Source organism: Carcharhinus amblyrhynchos, chromosome 30 (genome assembly GCF_965287045.1).
Source record: "Carcharhinus amblyrhynchos chromosome 30, sCarAmb.v2.hapA, whole genome shotgun sequence".
In the NCBI taxonomy this organism is placed as follows: Eukaryota; Metazoa; Chordata; class Chondrichthyes; order Carcharhiniformes; family Carcharhinidae; genus Carcharhinus; species Carcharhinus amblyrhynchos.
The window spans coordinates 19,108,644-19,131,630 of record NC_137353.1 but is presented as its reverse complement, the minus strand read 5'-3'; the positions used below and the strand labels follow the sequence as shown (position 1 = coordinate 19,131,630).

At 45.1% G+C, this 22,987-nt stretch overlaps 1 protein-coding gene across 1 annotated transcript in view; it reads left to right on the top strand.

Moving 5' to 3' along the window:
* Positions 1-22,987, top strand: part of acap3a (ArfGAP with coiled-coil, ankyrin repeat and PH domains 3a) — a 331,287-nt gene that overhangs the window by 163,722 nt on the left and 144,578 nt on the right. The window contains exons 3-4 of the mRNA XM_080215115.1: positions 15,400-15,519; positions 16,479-16,532. Coding sequence (XP_080071241.1) covers positions 15,400-15,519; positions 16,479-16,532 — 174 coding nt within the window. The remainder of the gene's footprint in view (positions 1-15,399; positions 15,520-16,478; positions 16,533-22,987) is intronic.

Here is a 22,987-nt window from a genome sequence, read left to right as displayed (position 1 = left end):
AAGTGCCAATTAATGCCAGAACCCGAAATCAAGAGCTAGTAGACTGGGAGCCCAGTCTTACATCACCAGAGTAGTCAGGATATCTTAAATTATTTAAAGAGTCATTCTTTTGTTACAACGCGCTTGTACATAAAACAGTCAGATATCAAATCTTCAGAATATTTGGATATGGGAGGAAGTGTTATATCGGATTGCAGTTACCACTCTATATTCCCTTAGTGTGAAAATAAAGCAATGCACAGAAATCATCCCATAGCCTATTTGGGACTAGCCCCTTCACTCTAGGTGACCAGAACGCAGTCAGAAACTGGTTATTGCCTGACAGAGTTTGGACGCAGTTTGCTGCATTACAATGTCATGCGCAGCTATTTGTCACGAGGCAGAGAGTGCTCCTAAGTGCAGTGAGCAGAGCATTGCATGTGCTGCACATTAAGCAATAATCATGTGAAAACTCAGTGTAACAAACAGTTCCAGTGAAGCAGACTGCTCGGATTACAGTGCAGAGGGAAAAAGCAGGACAGATTCAGAATGCAGACATCTCCAGTGGAGTTGAAAACAGGCAGTAAAACCTGTCAGCCCAAGGTACAAATGCTACGCACTCAATACCTCAGTCCGCCTCCAACTCAATACCTTAGTCCGCCTCCAACTCAAAACCTCACTCCGCCTCCAACTCAAAACCTCACTCCGCCTCCAACTCAAAACCTCACTCCGCCTCCAACTCAAAACCTCACTCCGCCTCCAACTCAAAACCTCACTCCGCCTCCAACTCAAAACCTCACTCCGCCTCCAACTCAAAACCTCACTCCGCCTCCAACTCAAAACCTCACTCCGCCTCCAACTCAAAACCTCACTCTGCCTCCAACTCAATATCTCACTCCATCTCATAGAGTGTCATAGAGGTTGACAGCATGGAAACAGGCCCTTTGGCCCAACTTGTCCATGCCGCCCTTTTAAACCCCTAAGCTGGTCCCAATTGCCCACATTTGGCCCATGTCCCTCTATACCCATTTTACTCATGTAACTGTCTAAATGCTTTTTAAAAGACAAAATTGTACCTGCCTCTACTATCTCCAACTCAGTACCTCACTCCATCTCCAACCCAGTATCTCACTCCATCTCCAACCCAGTACCTCACTCCATCTCCAACTCAGTACCTCATTCCATCCCCAACTCAATAGCTCACCCTGCCTCCAACTGAAAACTTCACTCCATCTTCTACTCAATACCTCACTCCACCTCCAACTCAATATCTCACTCCATCCCTGATTCCCATTTATTTGAAGAACCCTGAAAGTAACTAATGTGAACTCTGAACCTCTGCCAATGGCCACTCTGCGAATCTTTGATCTCAGTTCAACATTTAGAGCAAGCACATATCTGGCAACTGGCCTTTTCTTCCAGAAGCATAACACTTTATTGAAGACAGTGCACCATATAAAAGCATCTTTATCTCATTGATCAGTTAAATCTAGTCAATTATTCTGCTCTCAAAAACATTTTGTCTGACATGACATCAAGTATTCATTATTCAGAAGCAAACCATAAAATATACTACACCGAAACGACAGTGCAAAACACATCTGCGGCATACAGTAAACAACCTATTTTTGGTACATTTATGGGACGTTACTTTTTGGCTCTTCTTGCCTCCCCGCCCCTTAACATTTCCTAACTGGAGTGAATGACTGGACTGCCTGATTACTGGAGATGTGTGTGCGATAACCCGTCTGATCTACGCTATCGCTTTGTGAAGCAGTACTTGACCTCGGCTTATCTTCCTCGGAAACCTGATTATGATTGCAGCGTTTAGTGTGGAATCTTGGAGGAGTCCGAACCCCATATCGTGCCATCCCCCGCACGAAGCGCCGGTACACCTGGCAAATTCAGCAGATTTTTGATCCTTTTTGCTTGTTTGTGACTGGTTTTGGTTCAGTTTGATTTTGATGAAGCCTAAAATGCTACATTTCGTAACAGCAACTGCAGGCATTTGTCCAGAGGCCAGTTGGCGCCTTTGACAATAAAACTACAGTAGAAATCCACTCGGAAGAAGAATCACAATATCTAGCTTTCTGGGCACATGATTGCTGGAATAATATTGTGTTGCAGTGTAATTAGTATCTGCTTAAAGTGGGAATGTCTTACAGTCTTCTGTTCAGAAGGAGCAATGATGCTCATTTCGTGCATCAATGCAACTCGATGCTTTCCTGCTGCAAAATACTTTGCTCACTATCTGGATGTAGAACCAGAGAATTCTGACAATGCACAAAGAGGCCATTTGGACCACTGAGTCTGCACCGACTCTCCAAAATAACAACCTACCCAGGCCCTCCCCTTTGCCCTATCCCCATTACTCCGTGCATTTACGGAGGGCCTCGATTTAACATCTCATCCAAAAGATAGCGCCTCTGACAGTGCTGCACTTTCTCAGTACTGCACTGAGTGCCAACCTGAATCTTTGTGTTCACATCACTGAAATAGGTGTTGTACCCACAACCTTCTGACTCGGGGGCAACTGTGCTACCCACCGAACCATGGCTGATAACACAAGGAGAAGTCAAAATGTTGACTCAAACCTTCTGTAGCTTGTTGGTTAATCCACCTAACCCATACATCTTTGGATACTAAGGAGCAATTCAGCATGGCCAATACACCTAATCTGCACACCATCCAAAGATGTGCAGGTTAGGTTGATTGGCCATGCTAAATTGCCACTTAGTGTCAGGGGGATTAGCAGGGTAAACCTGTGGGGCTATGGGGATAGGGGCTGAGTGGGATTGTGATCGATGCAGACTCAATGAGCCGTATGGCCTCCTTCTGCTGTGCAGGGATTTTATGATTCTAGAACCATTTGCACCGACTGGTTATTTTTATTGCACTTTTTAAAATGCATTCATTCTAGTTCAGCCCCTGAAAATTATCTGAGCATCAGAAATCTTCTCTTTAATCCCAGTGCATGAATCAAACTTCAGCTTAATCTCTGGCTCCAATCAATAGTAAACTAGTTTCAATCTCGAGCGAGCCGTTTCTGCCAGTAAACGCAAATTGATGGTATTACTTACCGTCAGTTAGTAAAACCAAATGGGCACCTTCCTGGCGAAATGTCTAATAGAGTAACCTTTTTACTGGCAACGTGGATTTTCTACCAGCAGGAATAATATGGCTGAATGACACCGGGATGGAACACTGTACTTCTGGGATAACTGAAGGTGGTATTAGAATTTGCAAATTGGCTGAATGTTTGTTTATCCTGGGTGGAAAATTGGATGAACTTCAGACAGATTTGGATGAATGAGTTTTGTTGTTTTAATCATAACCCTTTAGCATTATATTAAGTGTTTCCACATGTTTATCTTAAGACTGGTAGCATGTTATTGCCATTGGATTGTACTGCAGTTACCAGGATGGCCAACCAAGAGTTGGGGCATATCTCAAAGGCACTCATTATAAAGTCAGAATGATAGCTTTAATCTTGTGTAGCTTGTTGGTGAGGCCACATTAGGAATAATCCTGGTCCCCCATGCTGACATTATAGTTAAGAAAGCCCACCAATGCCTCTACTTTCTCAGAAGAGTGAGGAAATTTGGCATGTCTGCTATGACTCTCACCAACTTTTACAGGTGCACCATAGAAAGCATTCTTTCTGGTTGTATCTCAGTATGGGTCCTGCTGTGCTTGAGACTGCAAGAAATTACAAAAGGTCGTGAATGTAGCCCAAGCCATCATGCAAACCAGCCTCCCATCCATTGGTACTATCTACACTTCCCACTGCTTTGGCAAAGCAGCCAGCATAATCAAGAACCCCATGCGCCCTGGACATACTCTCTTCCACCTTCTTCTGTTGGGCAAAAGATACAAAAGTCTGAGGTCACGTACCAACCAACTCAAGAACACCTTGTTGTCAGACTTTTGAATGGACCTACCTCGCATTAAGTTGATCTTTCTCTACACCTTAGCTATGACTGTAACACTACATTCTGCACTCTCTCCTTTCCTTCTCTATGAACAGTATGCTTTGTCTGTATAGCTTGCAAGAAACAATACTTTTCACTGTATCCCAATATATGTGAATCAGATCAAATCAATAAAGACAATGCTGCGTTGGAGAGAACAGCAAACAGGTTGATTCAGGGCTCATGAGGCGTGCCAAGGTAAACAACTCCTTTATTCAACTTGCAGTGTGTCTGAATCTGTGTAAATCCCACTCACTGATATGTACAGCAAGAAACATGGACAGTCCATTAATTTCCATTCTTCCTTCTGCTCCCTATTCCCCAGTGGACAGAGCCAGTGCTTCTTCAATGATGCACTGCTCCCTGGAACAGTTGTTTCCTTCACTCGACCAGGACTGGGACAAAGAATAAAATAAGCCCTGATTTTGATTCAAGTTTGGAGTTTCCAATTTGCAAGTTGCGTACTCTTTACACTGTATTTACAAAGGCAGCACATTGAGAAAACAAACACTTGCCTTTCATTAAAGAATGTTGTATTTTCTGGAGTCAGTGCCTCGCTAAAGCAACAAGGTCATGTAGGGTAAAAGCACTTTCAGCACTTCCTGACAGCACTTAAAAATCAGTGTAAATTACCATTCAGTCACTTTAAAGCGTTCTAAATAAATGATGAACCCATAGGAACGCATTCTAGAAATATAGCTTGTGATTGCTCAGGAAAGTTTGGAGCAATGATTAGTTTCTCCATCTTTCTCAGTCTTTGAGAAGGAGTTGACTAGAGAGCTTTGGGCGTCACTGAGGACTTTGATGCTATCTTCTCCTTGTTTTATCAGGTTCAGTGGGTGACACACTTGCCCCAGAGTCAGAAGGGTTGTGGGTCCAACACCTATTCCAGTGATTTGAACGGGAAGATTTAGATTGGCACTCAGTGCAGTACTGAGAGAGTGCAGCACTGTCAGAGACGCTATCTCTTAAGGCACTGTCTTTTGGATGAGATGTTAAATTAAGGTCCCATCGGCTGTCTCAGGTGAAAACATCCCATGGCATTATTTTGAAGTGTTATCCCTGTGCCCCGCGCAATGTTTTTCCCTCAATCAACATCACTAAAGAAAAATCATATTATGTAGCCATTAGAGTGTCACAGTTTGTGGGAACAATACTGTGTGCTAATTACCTGTCACATTTCATAGCAAACATGCAAAATAGGAGCAGAAGAAGGCCATTTGGCCCCTCAAGCCGACTGTCCGATCTGTTTGTGTTTCAAGTTCTACATTCCCATCTACTCCCAGTAACCCGTTTCCCTCGCCTAACAAGAATCTATCTACCTCTGCCTTCAAAATATTCAAAGACCCCTCCGCTGCCTCCTGAAGCAGAGAATTCCAAGGTCACTCTGAGAGGTAAAAAATCTCCTAATCTTATCCTGAAAGAGTGACCCCTAACTTTAAAATAGTGCCCCTAAGGACCATAAAAAATAGGAGGGGCCGTTCGACCCTTGGAGCCTGCTCTGGACTCAACCCACAAGACGAAACATTCTTTCCACTTCTGCCTTGTCGAGACAAATCAGGATCTTTCATACTTCAATCAAGTAACTTCTAACAGTGACTACACTTCTAAAATATTCAATTAACAATGAAGCACTTTGGGATGCTCTGAGGTTGTGAGAGTTGCTTTTTAACTGCAAGTCTTTTTATTACCACATTCAGAATCACTGGTTCCAAGCTCATTAAACTCCTGCAGTTTACCCTAATGACAGCCTTAGTGAAGGGAATGACTGTGTTTCTCGGTTTAGATTAGTAAGCCCACTCCTATCATCGACCCTGATGAATAGATAAAAATTGCATGTGGTTAATATCACAGTGAGAGCTTCAATGACAAAATGTGCCATTGCTTCCCCTAATTCTCGAAACATCTCTCAAGTATAAAGTTTTAGATATTATATGGGGCAGCACAATGGCACAGTGGTTAGCTCTGCTGCCTCACAGCACCAGGAATCCAGGTTTGATCCCCTGCTTGGGTCACTGGCTGTGTACAGTCTGTACATTCTCCCTGTGTCTGTGTGGGTTTCCTCCGGGTGCTCCGGTTTCTCCCGCAGTCTGAAAGACATGCTGGTGTAGGTGCATTGGTCATTCTAAATTCTTCCTCAGTGTATCCAAACAATGGAGTGTGGTGACCAGGGAATTTTCACAGTAATTTCACTGCAGCGTTAATGTAAGCCTATTTGTGACACTAATAAATAAACTTTCTTTGTATATGTAACATTTTCAAACCAACTTTTGATACGGTCAGAGAGAGCAGGAAGGTCAGTTGCTGAGATCAGGGGTTTTGACACCCCTGTTTTTGGTGAGGGGAAGAAATCATAAAGTTTCTCCACCCCTGCTCACTGCCTGGTCAACCAATGCCGCAAGGTGTGAAACTGGGAATGTTGGCTAAGAATGTGTTCCTAGTTTAAGAACAGCTGCCAGGACGAAATAGAGGCTTCCGAGACGGAATCTCACTTCAGGAGTGGGAAGGATAAATGAATAAATTGGAAGTAAATGATGGGATGGAGTCGCAGTGTCTGTGTGCCTCTCAGCTGCATCACTCTATCACCACAGCATTTGCTTCATTCCTTAAATTCTGCGGCTCACCAGTTGTGACGGGGAAAATATCATCCTTGTGAGTTACATACTCCAGGCAGGCAACAGTAATCCTAATTTAATCTCGCTTGTGTACCAGTGCAGGGATATTCAATTATCTCTGCTGAGGTCAGCAAATTCAGTGGCTTGAAGCTGGTGTTATTTCCCAGTTGGTATGGTTCAGCGAGGCGCATCTACCATGGAGCCAGTAATGAGAATTTATGAAAGCTGTATCCACCTAGAGAGACTTGGAACAATCTACTAAAAGAGAAGGTATGAGCACGTGTACCATTATTTATCAACACCGTGGCTGGGATGTTCTCCAATATCAGCAGAGGCCAACGTCCAGTGGGAAAAGCACACTGAAGCCTATGACTTTCTCTGCCATAGAGTACGGCACTTAGAAAAAAAATCACTTGCACTCACAGATTTCATAGCATATTGCTGGTGGGACGGATGAATCAGAGGCAATCTGGGCGTCATTTTTAAAGGCCATCCTAGCTGACAAACCAGGAAACAGTCTTCAGCCAGGTGTAACCTGCGCACCCCATCCCCAGCATTAGGCTGGCTCCCACCCCTCCCCCCCACCCCGAGTGCTGCACTCACCTGAGATCCCCTGGCAGTGCTTCTAGCCAGGTGCAGACCATGGGAGACCAGTCGAGCTCCATGCTGCTCTGACATCATGCCGCTATGATGAATTTGTTGACATGGGGGATGGTTCCAAAGAGTGGGCCTGATAATGATAACTTGCTAGAATGAATTTCCTGACATGGTGGTGTATGCAGCAGCTCTGTACAACTGTAGATTGCAGCAGTTCATGGGCTCCCAAGAGACATGCCCTTTTTGCAATCTTGCAGAGTCCTTGGACTATGTCTACATTAATTGTCGTAGACCTTTTTAGCTATCTCAAAAACCTTCTACTGATGTTTTGATTGCACTTCAGTCCCACGCTCCTGATCTTTGGACACCCAGTGCAGAGGGGGAGAGGGGTGGGGAAGACAGAGAATCTCCTCATGACCTTGCCCCTGGGCCTGGCCAAAGTTGCCATCAACAGGTCCAGGCAGTGGACCGTCTAACCTGACAGTTTGCCCTTCTACTGCAGCTACATTCACAGCCGGGTGCCCCTGGAGAGGGAGTGTGCCATGTCTGAGGGCATCGTTGAAGCCTTCCATGCCTGCTGGGCACCACAGGGGCTGGGGTGCATTATCGACCCAGATAATCACCTTTTGATTTCATGTTTTAAGTTTCCTTTCGACTTTGTTTTTGGTTCAGGCTGTCCCCCCTTCCTTTTTGGGGAGCTGCCCCTTTTAATTTGTCCCTAAATTAATTTGAGTTCGTTTATATGGTTGGTGTCAAAAGAGATACTTTGCCTTTAGTTTCGGGCGGTTCCTTCCTTTTTGGGGGCAACCACTTTTAATTTATCTCTCAGTTAATTTGATTTAGTTTAATTGTTTTGTCAAAAAAAGATTGAGATTGGAAATCAGGAAATGTGGCCTGTCACTGGTGGGAGGAGACCATCACTTCCTGGTTTGAGTTAAAGCCCGACTTTAGCTTCTCGCGATATTTCCCCTCCAGTCGCTGAATTTGCCCGATGTAAATGGGAGTGGAAAATCATGGCCCATGTTTATGCCATTTATTCATCTGGTATTCAAATCAACAGTTAAACAAATGAAAGTGATTTTTGACATCCTACATTAAAGGAACAAGCTTGTGGAAACAATGCTTTGTTATTTAATCCCCCCTTTGGCCTTCACCTTAACGCAGACCCTTCCCCTTCGTTCTTCCTGTCCCTTCCCCCTTGTTTAAAAACTCATTGTTCAGCAGTTCTGATGGGGGGTCACTGATCTGAAAGGTTGGGCGGAATTCTCCCATCCTGCCCACTGTGGTGGGCCAGAGGATTCAGCCGGAGTGGGAAAGCCAAAAACCCACCAGTGTGAAAAAACAGATCCTCCAATGGTGGGTCAGTACTCCCGCTGGCTGGTGGCGTGATCCCTATTTGCATTCATTTGCATCTCATGAATGCTCATTAAAACAGCTACACATCAGAATCTCGTCAGGCCTTTCAATTCTGCCCCCCCCACCACCACCCAGTGAAAAACCCTGTCAGTGTCAAAACTGCTTGAAAAAGCAAGACGTGCACAAGGCAGACTTCAGTTTGCTCGAGACTTCAGGGGGTGTGCAGCACACATAACCTACCTACCATCACACTGCACCACTCCTGCTGTGATGAACACCACTGGGCAGACAGGGTCATGCCCCCCAGCCGAGCTGCGGAATCATGGACACTTCATTCCAACGGACTGAAGTTCGATTGGGGCTGGGTTGCAAGGTAAAGGTTGACAAAGATAAGGGGACAGTGTGGAAGGAGGGCTTTGCAAGGGTGGGGGGAGGAAGAGCAAGGATGCAAAGAGGTCGATGAGGGTGACGAAAATGGAAGGCAGAGGGAAGGTCAAGGGGAGGGATGCTGGACTCTGACACGTCTGCACGGAATGCTCACAAACAAGGGGATCAAGTAAATACCGCATTGCGTGTTGGAACAGGATGTCTGCAATCTCCAGATGGGATGGGTAGAGATCCACATGGGGCATGGGTGCCTCACGGGTGATGGATGGGCTCAGGGGAGTATGGGAATGTTCACCACAACAACTGAATCCAGAATGTCTCCAGGAATGGTTGCTGGGGGTAAAAAGGTTATGAAGTGGAGATGCCGACGTTGGACTGGGGTAAAAACGGAAAGAAGTCTCACAACACCAGCTTAAAGTCCATTTATTTGTAGCAAACGCCACAAGCTTTCAGAACAGGCTGTCCCTTTGCAAGGTGGGTGGGGTTACCCAGTAAATAGTGGCTAATGACTCCAGTGCGTCAGACTGTGCCGAGGAGAGGTACAAAGTTGCTAACACCCTCCCTCCTACAGCAGACCGCAAGACTTCCAAAGGTATGATTCAGTTGCCTGGAACACTCGGATGGCTCTGTGCAGTACACACCGGAGAGGGTTTTCCATGTAATTACACTTTGCTGTGCCCTTCACAATGTGACTATGCAAAGGGGGTGAGGCCTCCCCAGGAGGACAAGAGGATGGAACAACATGACAGATGGGATGATGGTGATATGAGAGTATCTGAGAGACAATATATGTCCCTTGTTAATGGATGTGTGAGATCCACAAAAAGAGTTAACATTTGAGTACATAATGCCACAATGAGAGTTTGATATTGGAGGGAGGTGAAGGATGATTTACCCTGGTGGAGAGGATGAGATCATTCATCCGATTCCTGCACAGCGTGGCACTTCCTTGATTTGATTTGATTTGATTTATTATTGTCGCATGTATTAGCATATAGTGAAAAATGCTGTTTATTGCACGCTATACAAACAAAGCATACTGTTCACAGAGGAGGAAAAGAGAGAGTGCAGAATGTAGTGTTACAGTCATTGCTAGGGTATAGAGAAAAATCAACTTAGTGCGAGGTAGGTCCATTCAAAAGTGTGATGGCAGCAGGGAAGAAGCTGTTCTTGAGTCAGTTGGTATGTGACCTCAGACTTTTGTGTCTTTTTCCTGACTCTTTCTAGTGGCTAGCTGCTGTCTTACAGTGCCAGGGACCTGAGTTTGAATCCCAGCTTGGGTCACTGTCTGTGCGGAGTCTGCATGTTTTCCCTGTGTCTGTGTGGGTTTCCTCCAGGTGCTCCAGTTTCCTTCCATGGTCCAAAAGTTATGCTGGTTAGGTGTGTTGGCCGTGCTAAATTCTTCCACAGTGTGCCCGAAACGGTGCCAGAGTATGGCAACTCAGGAATTTTCACAGTGTTCATTGCAGTGTTAATGTAAGCCTACTTGTGACACTAATAAATAAACTTCAAACTACATAAATACTAAAATACTGCAGATACTGGAAACCGGAAATAAGAACACACGCTGGAAAAGCTCTGCAGGTCAGGCAGCTTCTGTGGAGAGGAAGAGAATTAATGGACAGCAATCTCCATTTTGTTTTTATCCCAAGATGTCAGACGGTTCCAGAACTCGTGCCCAAGGAAGGTGATATCAGGGCAGATGTACCAATCCAGGGAGGCGGAACAGTTTAGGGAGGGAATTCCAGAGCGTAGCTTGAAGTGGCGGCCACCAATGTTGGAGCGATTAAAATCGGAGATGTTCCAGAGGCCGGAGTTAGAGGAGTGCAATCATCTCAGGAGGAGATCACAGAGAGGGGGAGAACTAAGCGGGGATTTGGAAAACCAGATGAGAATTTTAGAATTGTGGCATTGTTTAACTGGCAGCCAGTACGGTTCAGCAACCATGGGGGTGAACAGTTCTTGGTGTGAGTTCGCCACGGGCAGCAAAAGTTTGGATGACCTCAATTTTTCTGAGCATAGAACACGGAAAGCATGTTAATAGGTAGCAGCAGAGAGTAATGGAAGAGCACAGGAAGTTTGATCCTTTTCCTTTGATGTCTAAGAAATAAAGACTGCCTTGCTGGGGTTCCTGGCTTTGTTTTTGCAAACAGCTGCATGTGTCTCGTGGCTCTTCTGGCTGTTTTGTTTGCATTTGCATGTCTCTGTGTGATCTCATTAGAATTCTGTGGTTTCACCATCATCAGATAGATGCGCTGTGTGCTGCTGATCAAGATTTTGAGCCCGCGGTGCATTATAATCAAACACTGAGCTGTTTTCAATCCCAATTTGAAGGAGTATTTCATTGCAATTTTCTGCAAGAGCTAATGGAAGACTTTCTCAGAAAACAACACTCATAAAATTCTTTATCAATTAAGCCTGGAATATCAGCTTTAGCTAAAGTAGAACTAACTTCAGTGGCAGTAGCGTCCCCATGGTAATGATAGCGATATTGAAAGCAATTAATCGTTTGCAAGAATTGGGATCCTAAACAATGGGTTGTCTAATTGCCAGTAAATGAGACTTTCAAAAATAATGCTGGGTGGCCTCAATTCTTCCTGAAGGTAATTAGCCAAAGGGACCAGAACACTCTCATCTCTCCCCGCTCCTCGCCTCTTGCCCAGCTCATAGAATCATTGAAACCCTACAGTGCAGAAGGATGCCATTTGGCTCATTGAGTCTGCACCAACAACAATCTCAACCAGGCCTTATCACCGTAAACCCACATATTTATCCCACTAATCCCTCTAACCTATGCATCCCGGGGCACTAAGGAGTAATTTAGCATGGCCAATCAACCTATCCCACACATCTTTGGACTGTGGGAGGAACCCAGAATACCCAGAGGAAACCCACATAGACACAGGAAGAACGTGCAGACTCTGCACAGATAGTGACCCAAAGCCGGGAATCAAACCCAGGTCCCTAGAGCTGTGAAGCAGCCCTGCTAACCACTGTGCCACCGTGCTGCTCTCCTAATCTCCCCTCTCATCTCTCCCCACCCCTAACCACTCCTCTGCTCCTCTCCCCCTCCTCCCCATTCCTCTCCTCCACTGTCTCCCTCCCCATTCCTCTCCTTTTCCCCTCTCCTCACCTACCCTCTCACCTGACTCCTTTCTTCCCCTTCCCATCTCTTACCCTCCCCTTCCCTACTCCTACTCCGTTCCCCCTCCCACTCCTCTCCCCCTCCCACTCCTCTCCCCCCTCTTCTCATCTCCACTTTCTTCTCTCCCTGTCCCTACCTCTCCTCCCCTCCCCTTTTCCCCTCCTACAGGCTGTGACTCATGCTAGAATACAGTTCCACATAGGCAATTGGTGTTCTTTTTTGCAAATGATCTTTGTTTTTGTCCGAGCTTGAATTGTAAATGTAGGCAATGTGTTCAGTCGTTGGGGGGGACCACAATTGCACTCAGGCCTATCCTCAGCTGACATTGTCCCAGAGCTCTGTAGAATTTTACACTCCAAGCCACTTACCAATGGCCCTTCTGTAAGAAAGCTGTCTACTTATTTCTAACTCTGCCTTTATCCCATCCCATAGAACATCTGCATTGTCTCTTGACATTTGTGATTTCCTTACCTCTTGATCCATCTTGCTCAGCCAGCCTATTCTCAATCTTGGATTCCTTATTTTCAATTTGCCTCTGAATTAGAAGATTGTGGATAACAGGTTCCATCCCAGAGGTACAGAGATCCACCCAGCTTTCCTGGGTGTTGAGGGAGCACTGCGCTGTTGGAGGTGCCAGTTTAGTCTGTCTGGTGGATCACATTTTAAAGAGAAGAGAAGTTATCCCTAATGTTTTGGCCATTATTTATCCCTCAGTCACTAACAACAGATTATCTGGACATCATCACACTGCTGTTTGTGGGAACTTGTGTGCGAATGATTCATAGAATCATAGAATCCCTATAGTGCAGAAGGAGTACATTCGGCCCACTGAGTCTACACCAACCACAAACCCACCAGGCCCTACCCCCATAACCCATGCATTTACCCTAGCTAGCCCCCCTGACACTAAGAGGTAATTTAGCATGGCCAATCCACCTAACCAGCACATCTTTGGACTGTGAGGGGAAACTGCAGGAAGCCCACGCAGACACAGGGAGAATGTGTAAACTCTACACAAACAGTGACCCAACTCGGGAATCGAGCCTGGGTCCCTGGAGCTGTGAGGCCTCAGTGCTAACCACTGTGCCACCCCACCACTGTGATTAACTACATCTTCAATGTCTGTGAAGCGCTTTGTGATTTCTGATTTTATGGGAGTCACCTTATGAGTGCAAACCTTTCCTTTTCCTTTGCACTTTTGTTGTGATTCAATATTGTGCTGTCTGTGCCTTCATCTTCAGATGGTCCACCCCCAACCTCCACCTCTGACCTGGCTGTACTTGTTTAAAATCCCTTCGCCATTATTGTTCTTAACTAACTCCGCCATTTCTGGGTGACTACCATTAAAGTAAAGTTCAATCCTATTTGTACAATGTTGCTTCAGAACTCACTCCAATGTCCCAAAGCATGCACAGTTATGGTCGTATAGTCATAAAATCGTAGAATCATTAAATCCCTACAGTGTAGAAGGAGACCATTCGGCCCATCAGGTTTACACCAACCACAATCCCACCCAGGCCCTATTCCTGTAATCCACATATTTACCCTGCTAATTCCCCTGACACTAAGGGGCAATTTAGCATTGCCAATCCACCTAACAGGTATGCCTTTCAGACTGTGGGAGGAAACCAGAGCACCCAGAGGAAACCCACGCAGACATGGGGAGAACCTGCAGACTAAATGAACTTGGACGTATTTTTGGCTTTTCTACAATGTCAGGGGAGTTAGGAGGGTATGTGAGGTTACGGGAATAGGGCCAGGGTGGGATTGTGGTTGGTGCAAATTCAATGGGCCGAACGGCCTCCTTCCACATTGTAGAGATTCTGTGATTCTGCTCTGTATTTTTCAGTGCAACTGAGTAGTTTTGGGATGCTGGGAGCATCCTTCATTATCACCTTTAGTCCATTACAACTTCCTTTTGCTGCCCAGAATAACTTTATTATAATTACTTTGTGCAAAATCCATCCAATAAGATGCTGTCAGGATCAGCCAGTTAAAACAAATGGAAATGCCTGGCTCTCTCTCCCCATTATCAGTATTCTGAGGGACACCATGTCCCATTCCAATATCCATCATCTAGCATGACATTGGGCGGAATTTTCCAAAGTGACAGTTCAGGCCATGCTAAATTCTCCCGAACAGGTGCTGGAGTGTGGCAACTAGGGGATTTTCACAGTAACCTTATTGCAGTGTGAATGTAAGCCTGCTTGTGAACAATAAACAAACTTTACTTTCCTCATGGGAAAAGCAGTGTGTAGCTTGTCGGCTGTGATGTCAGCTTTTTCTGCCTTTTTTTGACACTTGGAGTGAAGGAGCGAGACCCACAATGTGATACCGGTGGGTGTGCTCATTCAGAGAAGTATTGGGTTCCAGTAACTGGCAACTAGGGATTAACAACAGTAGGTGTTTATGGACAGTAACTGGGCATCTTTTGCATGCTGTATCACTGCCCACCCTCCAGGAGATCTCCCCCATCCTTGACACATGATGCCATAGGATGGGGCAGCACGGTGCCACAGTGGTAGCACTGCTGCCTCATGGCACAGGGACCCATGTTCAATTCTGGCCTCGGGTGACTGTGTGGAGTTTGTACATCCTCACCGTGTCTGCATGGGTTTTGCCTGAGTGTCCCAATTTCCTCCCACAGTGTAAAGATGTGCGGGTTAGGTTAAATGGCCTTGCTAAATTGACCCTAGCGTCTAGCAGGATAAATATGTACGATTATAGGAGTAGGGCCTGAGTGGGATTGTGGTCAGTGCAGACCCAATGGCCGAATGGCCTCCTTCTGCGCTGTAGGGATTCTATGACCCAGGATTTTTGTTAACTGCCAAAAGGCTTAGTCAGAAAAATTGGCAGGAAGCTGATGTGGGCGACACTACTTTTGTATTTCTTGAGTTGACACAATAGTCAAAACAAGAGCAAGTTCTGCCTGTTGTTGTTAAAATGCTGTTCTTTAACCTCTGTGACTTGAGCTGTAATTCAGCTCATATAAATAATAATCAAGGTCCTAAACAACTCTGGATAATTGCAAACCCTTTCCTTGTGAGTTTGGAACCTCCCACACTAATTGATAGTTTAATTTAGAGACATCACAGGGTGCTGAGTGTGCTAAGTGTAATGTGTTAAAGTTGGTGTTAAAGTCATTTGTTAGGTGAGAGATGCTTAACCCTACTTTGAAGCTTTTGTATCAGAGTTAGAAATGAAATCTCAAATGTACAGGGAAGGATAACCCACGTAAAAAGGGAGACAATCTTATCAATTAATTTCTTGTGTAAAATCGTTGTTTAATGGCATTTAACATTTCTAACAACCGAATTTGAATCTCCATGTTTTGTATCTCCTTGTGTAGTTGGTGAAATTGTGCAGTGGGATGATTGAAGCAGGGAGAGCGTATACCACAGCCAACAAGCACTTTGTCAATGGAATCCGAGACCTTTCTCAACAGTGCAGGAAGGATGAAATGATATCGGTAAGAAAGAACAACATAGTGTCATGTGGTTTTTAGGTTCAATTTTTGTTATATTTTCTCCCTTAGCTGGGAAGGTGGGGTGGATAAGCTTCTGTGACACCCCATTGTTCCAACTGAAGCTACTTAACTTTAGGCTGGCAGAAGTTAGTTTTGTGCCTGGGTCTTGGCCTGTTCTTGACCTCTTCCTCTGCAAACTTGATGATTGGGAATTTCGACCCCCTTCCCATTTAAAACCACTGCAAGTCCAATTTTAACAGAGATACTTTAGGTTTCTGAGGGCATCCATTCACGCCAAGAAATCTAGACATAATAGATCCTAAATTCATAGAATCATAGAATCCTGGCAGTACAGAAGGAGGTCATTGAGTCTAAACTGACTACAATCCCCATTTCTGTAACCCCACACGCTTACCCTGCTAGTCCCCCTGACACTAGGAACAATTTAGCATGGCCAATCCACCTAACCCGGCACATTTTTGGATTGTGGGAGGAAACTGGAGCACCCGGAGGAAACCCATGCAGACACGCGGAAGAAGTGTAAACCACACAGACTGTGACCCAAGCCGGGAATTGAACCTGGGTCCCTGGCGCTGTGAGGCAGTAGTGCTAACCACTGTGCCACCGTGCTGTCCATTCATTCATCTGGTAACAGTATAATCTCTGCTTCTTACACGATTCTCAGTCTGCGAGCTTTACTCAAGCTTTGCAGCTTCACCTCTACAATTTGAAATGGGTCATTTTGAATTTCCTGATGTTTTTGTCACTCACCGACCTCTTCAATTTCATGACCAGATCCTTACATATCTCTGAATTCCACCTTTATTGGGTCGCCTCCAAAGAAGACCCAGTCATAGCTTATTGGGAATTGCTATGCTGTCCACGTCTGTCTGAAATTATGCTTTTAGTGAAAGTTCTAGTCATGTCCATATTGAATCAACACTTTGGTCCCTTTATTTCAGGAATGCCTCCAGAAGTTTGGAGAAAGCTTACAGGAAATGATCAACTACCACATGGTAAGGTATCCATCTCTGATATTTTGTGATTCCTGTAATGTGTAAAAAGGTGGAGGATTAAGTTTAAAAGCAGCCGCAAAATCTACCAGTGGAGCTTAACTTCAGAGCTGTGTGATGATCCCATCTCGTGTCAAATGAGCTGCTCCTAGTGTCAGCAGAAAGTCCCTCCGTTATCCCATGTGGTAAAAACATGCTGAAACCTGCCACGTATGTTTCCCCCACGTAGCAATGTGAGCAGACTTTCCTAATCAGTCCTCATTCCAATCTCCATATGGTGGACACACAAAGAAGAATTCAACTCATTGTCATATGGATTCCAGTGAATATCTGCCGTTGGAGTGTTCAATACAGCTGGTCCCCATTTTCAAACAATTGTCAAGAGCTGAGATCACTGAGGGAACAACGGGTGTGTTCTTCTCAAGGAAGGATTGTGTTAGCTCCCTCTTCAAACACCAGAATTGCTGTCCTGAAGGATAGGACCAGCACAGCTATAGAACATAATTCAGTTAATAAATCTAGTATTAAAATGCCAGTCTAAGCAATGTCTGAATTGTCACCAATCCAAATCCTTCGGATTGTTGTAAAAACCCAGTTGATTCAGGGGAGGAAATCTGCCATCTGTACCTGGTCTGGCCTACACGTGACTCTGGTTTCATTGCAAAGTGGTTGACTCTTACTACCATATCTCAGAGGGCAGTTAAGCCACTGGGATATATAAAATTGCTACTGAAAGCCTTATGGGTGTACTGACACTTCCTGAGCAGAAAATCCAGGTTAGAGGGTTCCACAAGCTCTCCCTTGGTCAGTATTGATGGTGGAGTTTCAGCCAGGATTATGTGACCAAGCCATGGTGTGTGGCAAGATTCTGACTCAAGGCAAATTTTCCACCGTGGTTCACGCTACACAATCCAGCTGTCAGCAAACTAGTGGATGGGCCCTGTGAGATTGCTCACAATAAATTGACAAATACAACATGTTATTAGGACAGGAACAGGATACTGCTTAATAGAACTGTGTGTAAATGGTAGCTCCCAGTAAGGCCTCAAGTATGAATTGATGTAAATAAGTTCATCCAGTGGTAAAAAAGGGCATATTTTGAATGTGTAAGTGCAGGAAAAAAAACTTGTTTTCTTTTCAAATACTTCTGTAGAAGTTATAGAATCCCTCAAGTACGGAAGGGGGCAATTCAGCCCATTGAGCCTGAAATCCCACCCAGGTCCTATACCAGCAACCCCACATATTTACCCTGCTAATCTCCCTGCATCCCTCTAACACGAAAGGTCAATTTAGCATGGTGAATCAACCTAACTCTCACATTTTTGGACTGTGGGAGCGAATCGGAGCACCCGGAGGAAACCCACACAGCCACAGGGAGAACGTACAAACTCCACACAGACGGTCATCCAAGCCGGGAATCGAACCCTGGTCCCTGGTACTGTGAAGCATGTGGTGCTAATCACTGTGCCATTATTTTGTAACTGCAAACAAAATGTTACACCTGAAGTGTGGCGGCCTCAACACTCTCTGATCAGAGCTAGATGGTGTGCATGAGACTGTAACCTTTCAACACCAAACTGGCACCAGATATTCAAGGCAACTTTTGCTCATTTGCCTTGCCTTGTGAGGCTGTCCAGATGTTACACACAGAAGGAAAAAACACGCCAGACTCAGTCTGCAGATTTTAAGTGTGATTTGTCAGATATTCAAGCAGGAAATCTCTGGCAGTGGCTTTTCAGAAGGCAATGTACGTGTTGTCTACAGTACGGCCTTGTTAGTCACAGCAAAGATGGTGACAGACATTTTTTAAAATTCACACCATGCCTGCACAATAAACAGAATTATCACAGCATCTCAGGGCGAGTGGACATCTGGCACAAGCCTCTTCATACAGAAATCTCATAAACTTCTCAGAGAGAGGGGAGGCAGTGATGTATTGTCACTGGACTTGCACTCCAGAGACCCAGGCTAATGCTTTGAGTTTGAATCCCACCTCAGAAGATGGGGAAATTTGAATTTAATTTAAAAAACGGAATTAAAAGTCTAATGATGATCATGAAACCATTGTTTAAATTTGTAAAACTCATCTGGTTCACTGATATCCTTTAGGGAAGGAAATTCGCTGTCCTTACCTGGTCTGGCCTACATGTGACTGCAGATCCACAGCAATGTGGTTCACTCTTAAATGCCCCCAGGATGGGCAATGAATGCTGGCCATCGATGCCTACATCCCATGAACAAATAAAAAGATTCCTGCTGTTTTGGGGCTGATGAGAGTGAAGGTGGTTTGGAAAAGAAAGCCTTGGATTTATGGAGCACCTTTCACAACCACAAGCACTTTACAATCGATATACTCCTTTTATCTGAAGAGTAGTCGCTGCTGTAATGTAGAAAACACATCAGCCGATTCCATAAACAGAAATGTAATAAATGACCGGATAATCTGTTTCTCAGTGATGCTGGTTGAGGGATATCAGCCACAACAGCAAGGAGAATTCTCCTGCTCTGTCTCAAAATAATGCCACACAATATTCTAACTCCGTCTAAGAGTGTTGGTGTGGCTTCAATTTCACATTACATCCAAACGACATCACCTCTGGCACTCCCCTAGTACTACATTGGGATGGTCAGCGTTCCCCATATGCTCACATCCCTGGAGTGGGTCTTGAAACCCCAACTTTCTGGGTTAGGAGGTGAGATTAGTAACAGCTGAGCCACAGCTCACACAAGTGACGGATAACAGTCTGCATCCTTATAAGACCAAGAAGGAACTCAGAAATGAAGGAGACTTGATGCAGTTGGGCCTCTGCCATTTTCCAGAGGGATTTGCAGTGTCCCACTGGATCGACAGTGAGAGTTCAACAGTTCTGAGGAATTCAGCAGGGAAATGGTACAAAGTCATGATGCTTGATCAGAGGAGAGCTGGTGCAGACACTTTGGGCCAAACGGCCTCCTTCTCCACCATATCAGTTCTGTGATTACCTCAATGTAACAGCTAAGTAGGACAGGGAATTTGATTCCCACCAAACAACATGATGTAATGCACAATTCCTTTCCTATTTACAAGGATATTTTCTCATTGTGGTCTGTATATTTATATTGTCCAACCAGTGTTTGCAGCATTAATTTTGGAAATATCAAACATTTTATGGTCTATAAAGATAAAGGACATTTGCTTTCCATTTGTCTGGAGTCTAAGGCAAAGTCAAATATGACTTTCTGAACCTCCTGCTGTAACAGGCCTGCCACATGTTACTTTTTTCCTAAACACGCACACACATAAAGAATGATCGGTCAGGTGAATTGTTGGAGAGGTGCCTTCGAGACCTTACTTAAGCACAAGTCAATACCTCCAGAAGGGGAAAATGTTGGTAGTAAGTTGATAGAACTTTAGCTGTTTTTGATGGATCTGTACTCTGCAGTCCTGCCACATCTAGCCATGAATGGTGGTGGACAATTAGACAACTCACTGGAGGAGGAGGCTCCGCAAATATCCCCATCCTCAATGATGGAGGAGCCCAGTACAACAGTGCAAAAAATAAGGCTGAAGCATTCACAACGATCTTCAGCCAGAAGTGCCGCATGGATGATCCATCTCGGCCTCCTCCAGTGATCCCCAGCATCTCAGATGCCAATCTCCAGCCAATTTGATTCACTCCACATGATATGGGAAAAGGCTGTAGGGACCAGATACTGCAAAGACCATGGGCCCTGACAATATTCCGTCAGTAAACACTATTCCAGGGCAAAGCAACTCGCTTGATCGATATCCCTCCCAAAAACATTCACCCCCTCCACCACTGATGAACAGTGGCAGGAGTGTGTACCATCACTTGATGCACTACAGAAACTTCTTAGGCAACATCTTCTGAGCCCACGACTGCCACTATATAGAAGGACAAGGACAGCAGAAAACAGGGAACACCACCACCTGGAAGTTCCTTTCCAAGTCACTCACCATCCTGACCTGGAAACACATCACTGCTCCTTCACTGTTGCTAGGTCAAAATCCTGGAACTCCCTCCCTAACACCACTGCGAATGTACCTACATCTCAGGAACTGCAGCAGTTTAAGAACCTTGTCAAGGGAACTAGGGATGGGCAATAAATGCTGATCTAGCCAGTGAAGCCCACATCCTGTAAATGAATTTTAAAAAAACAGCCCCCTCCACCATCACACATTCACTCCTTCTACCACCGATACACAATGGCAACAGAGCCTACCATCTACACGATGCACTGCAGCAATCCACAAAAGCTCTTCAAAAGTACCTTCCAAACCCACAACCTCCCCCACCTGGAAGGACAAGGGCAGCAGACGTATTGGAACATCGCCACATGCAAGTTCCCCATCCAAGCTACTCACCGTTAGAAATATATCAGCATTCCTTCACTGTCACTGGGTCAAAATCCTGGAACTCCCTCCGTAGCAGCACTATGGGTGAACCTACGTCCTATGGACTGCAGCAGTTCAAGAAGGCAGCTCACCACCACTGTCCAGAGGGCATTTAGGGATGGGCAATAAATGGGCCTTGCTAGTGAGACTCACACCCTATGAAAGAATGAAGAATAAAAAATGTGTACACATTTCAAAATACACACTGTACTTTGGCATCATTTCTGATGCAAACTTTTGATACCCTGTCTTTGTTCCCACCGTCCCACTAGTTGGGTACTGATCCCTGAACGCAAATCTCCTCCAGTCTCTCACTTAAGTGACTGTAGTTCACATGGTGAGCCTCAGCAAGTGAGTGTACATGGGATGCTTGTTAGGTGCATCCTTGTTTAGCCTGACCCTGTCTTTTATTTAATTTCATTATGTAAATAATCTCCAGCTGGGATCTCCACGCTTCCCCCAGACCAAAAGTTAAATATTGACACCTTGGTTGTCTTTGGAATGAAGCATTGAAGGCACTGAGTCTGCTCTCTTGAGTAGAAGGCCTCATGTCACTGTTTAGAAAACAGTGGGTACGATTCTCCAGTCCACCTCACCAATGAGATCTTGTGTGCCATTGAAGGGGAACCTCCCCCCCGACAGATATCCCAGTGGCAGGACAGGTGAACCATGTAAAATGCCATAGACATAAACGGGATCAGAAGATTTTGTTGGCAACCAATGGCAAACTGCCTTTGCCATCGGAAGAATGATCCCAGGAATGAAGGGTTTGTCAATGAGGAGGTTGAGGAGTCTGGGCCTGTACTCAGTGGAGGTTAGAAGGATGAGGGGGGATCTAATTGAAACTTACAGAACACTGAAAGGTTTAGATAGAGTGGACATGGAGAGGATGTTTCCATGAGTGAGAGAAACTAGAACTTGAGGTCACAACCTCAGAGTGAAGGGACACTCCTTTAAAACCGAGATGAGGAAGAATTTCTTCAACCAGAGGGTTGTGAATCTGTGGAACTCATTGCTACAATGTGGGCTGTGGAAGCCAGGTTATTGAGATAGATAGGTTCTTGATCAATAAGAAGATCAAGGGTTATGGAGAGAAGGCAGAAGAATGGGGATGAGAATCATGATGTGGAGATGCCGACGTTGGACTGGGGTAAGCACAGTAAGAAGTCTCACAACACCATGCATCTTTGTAGAAACTTGATGTCTGTGTCAATATGCGCGATCTTCTTGGAGATCCTCTCCACTTGGAGCTGGCAGCTTGCGGTATCGATGGTAGCTATGATGTGGAGTGCGCTACCAAATAAACCTGTTGGTCTTTAAGCTGGTGTTGTGAGACTTCTTATGATGAAAATCATATCAGCCATGATTGAATGGTGGAGCAGACTCTATGGGTCAAAGGGCCTAACTCTGCTCCTATATCTTACGGTCTTATGGAAAAACGTGATGCTGGGGGGCCAGAAAATCCGGCCCAGCAGGTGAGATATCCCCAGTGTCTTGGCCAATACTTATCCCAGCACCAGCATCACAAAAACAGATCACCTGGATCATTATCACACTGTTGTTTGTGGGAGCTTGCTGTGTACAAATTGGCTGCTGTGTTTCCTGCATTACAACATTGGCGACAATTCAAAAGAACTTCACTGGTTGTAAAGCTCTTGAGTGGTCTGGGGACTGTGAAAGGCACGATATAAACACAAGTCCTTTTTTTTCACTGTCCTGTCAGGAGCAATTAAAATTAGTTTCTTCAATTCCTCCATAGTATAAAGGATATTTTTTCCGGCCACAGTCGTCCAGCCAAGTGGGGCTGGGAAAGCGGAAGGTTGCCAAGCTTGCCCAGTTCTCGTTGGAAGTGCCCCTGCTGTGAGTTGCCACTTCAGCTTGATGCGTGCGTAATTTACACCATCCTTCCTGATTCTGAGCAAATGCATCTTTCATGCAAATCAGGGCTTCTGTCTATCATGTTAAATGTCCCAATTCCACACATACAGAACAAGTGTCAAAAATAAACAGCCTGCAAAACGCAAGTGGTAAAAGGATGCAGACCTCTTTGGAATTAGTATTT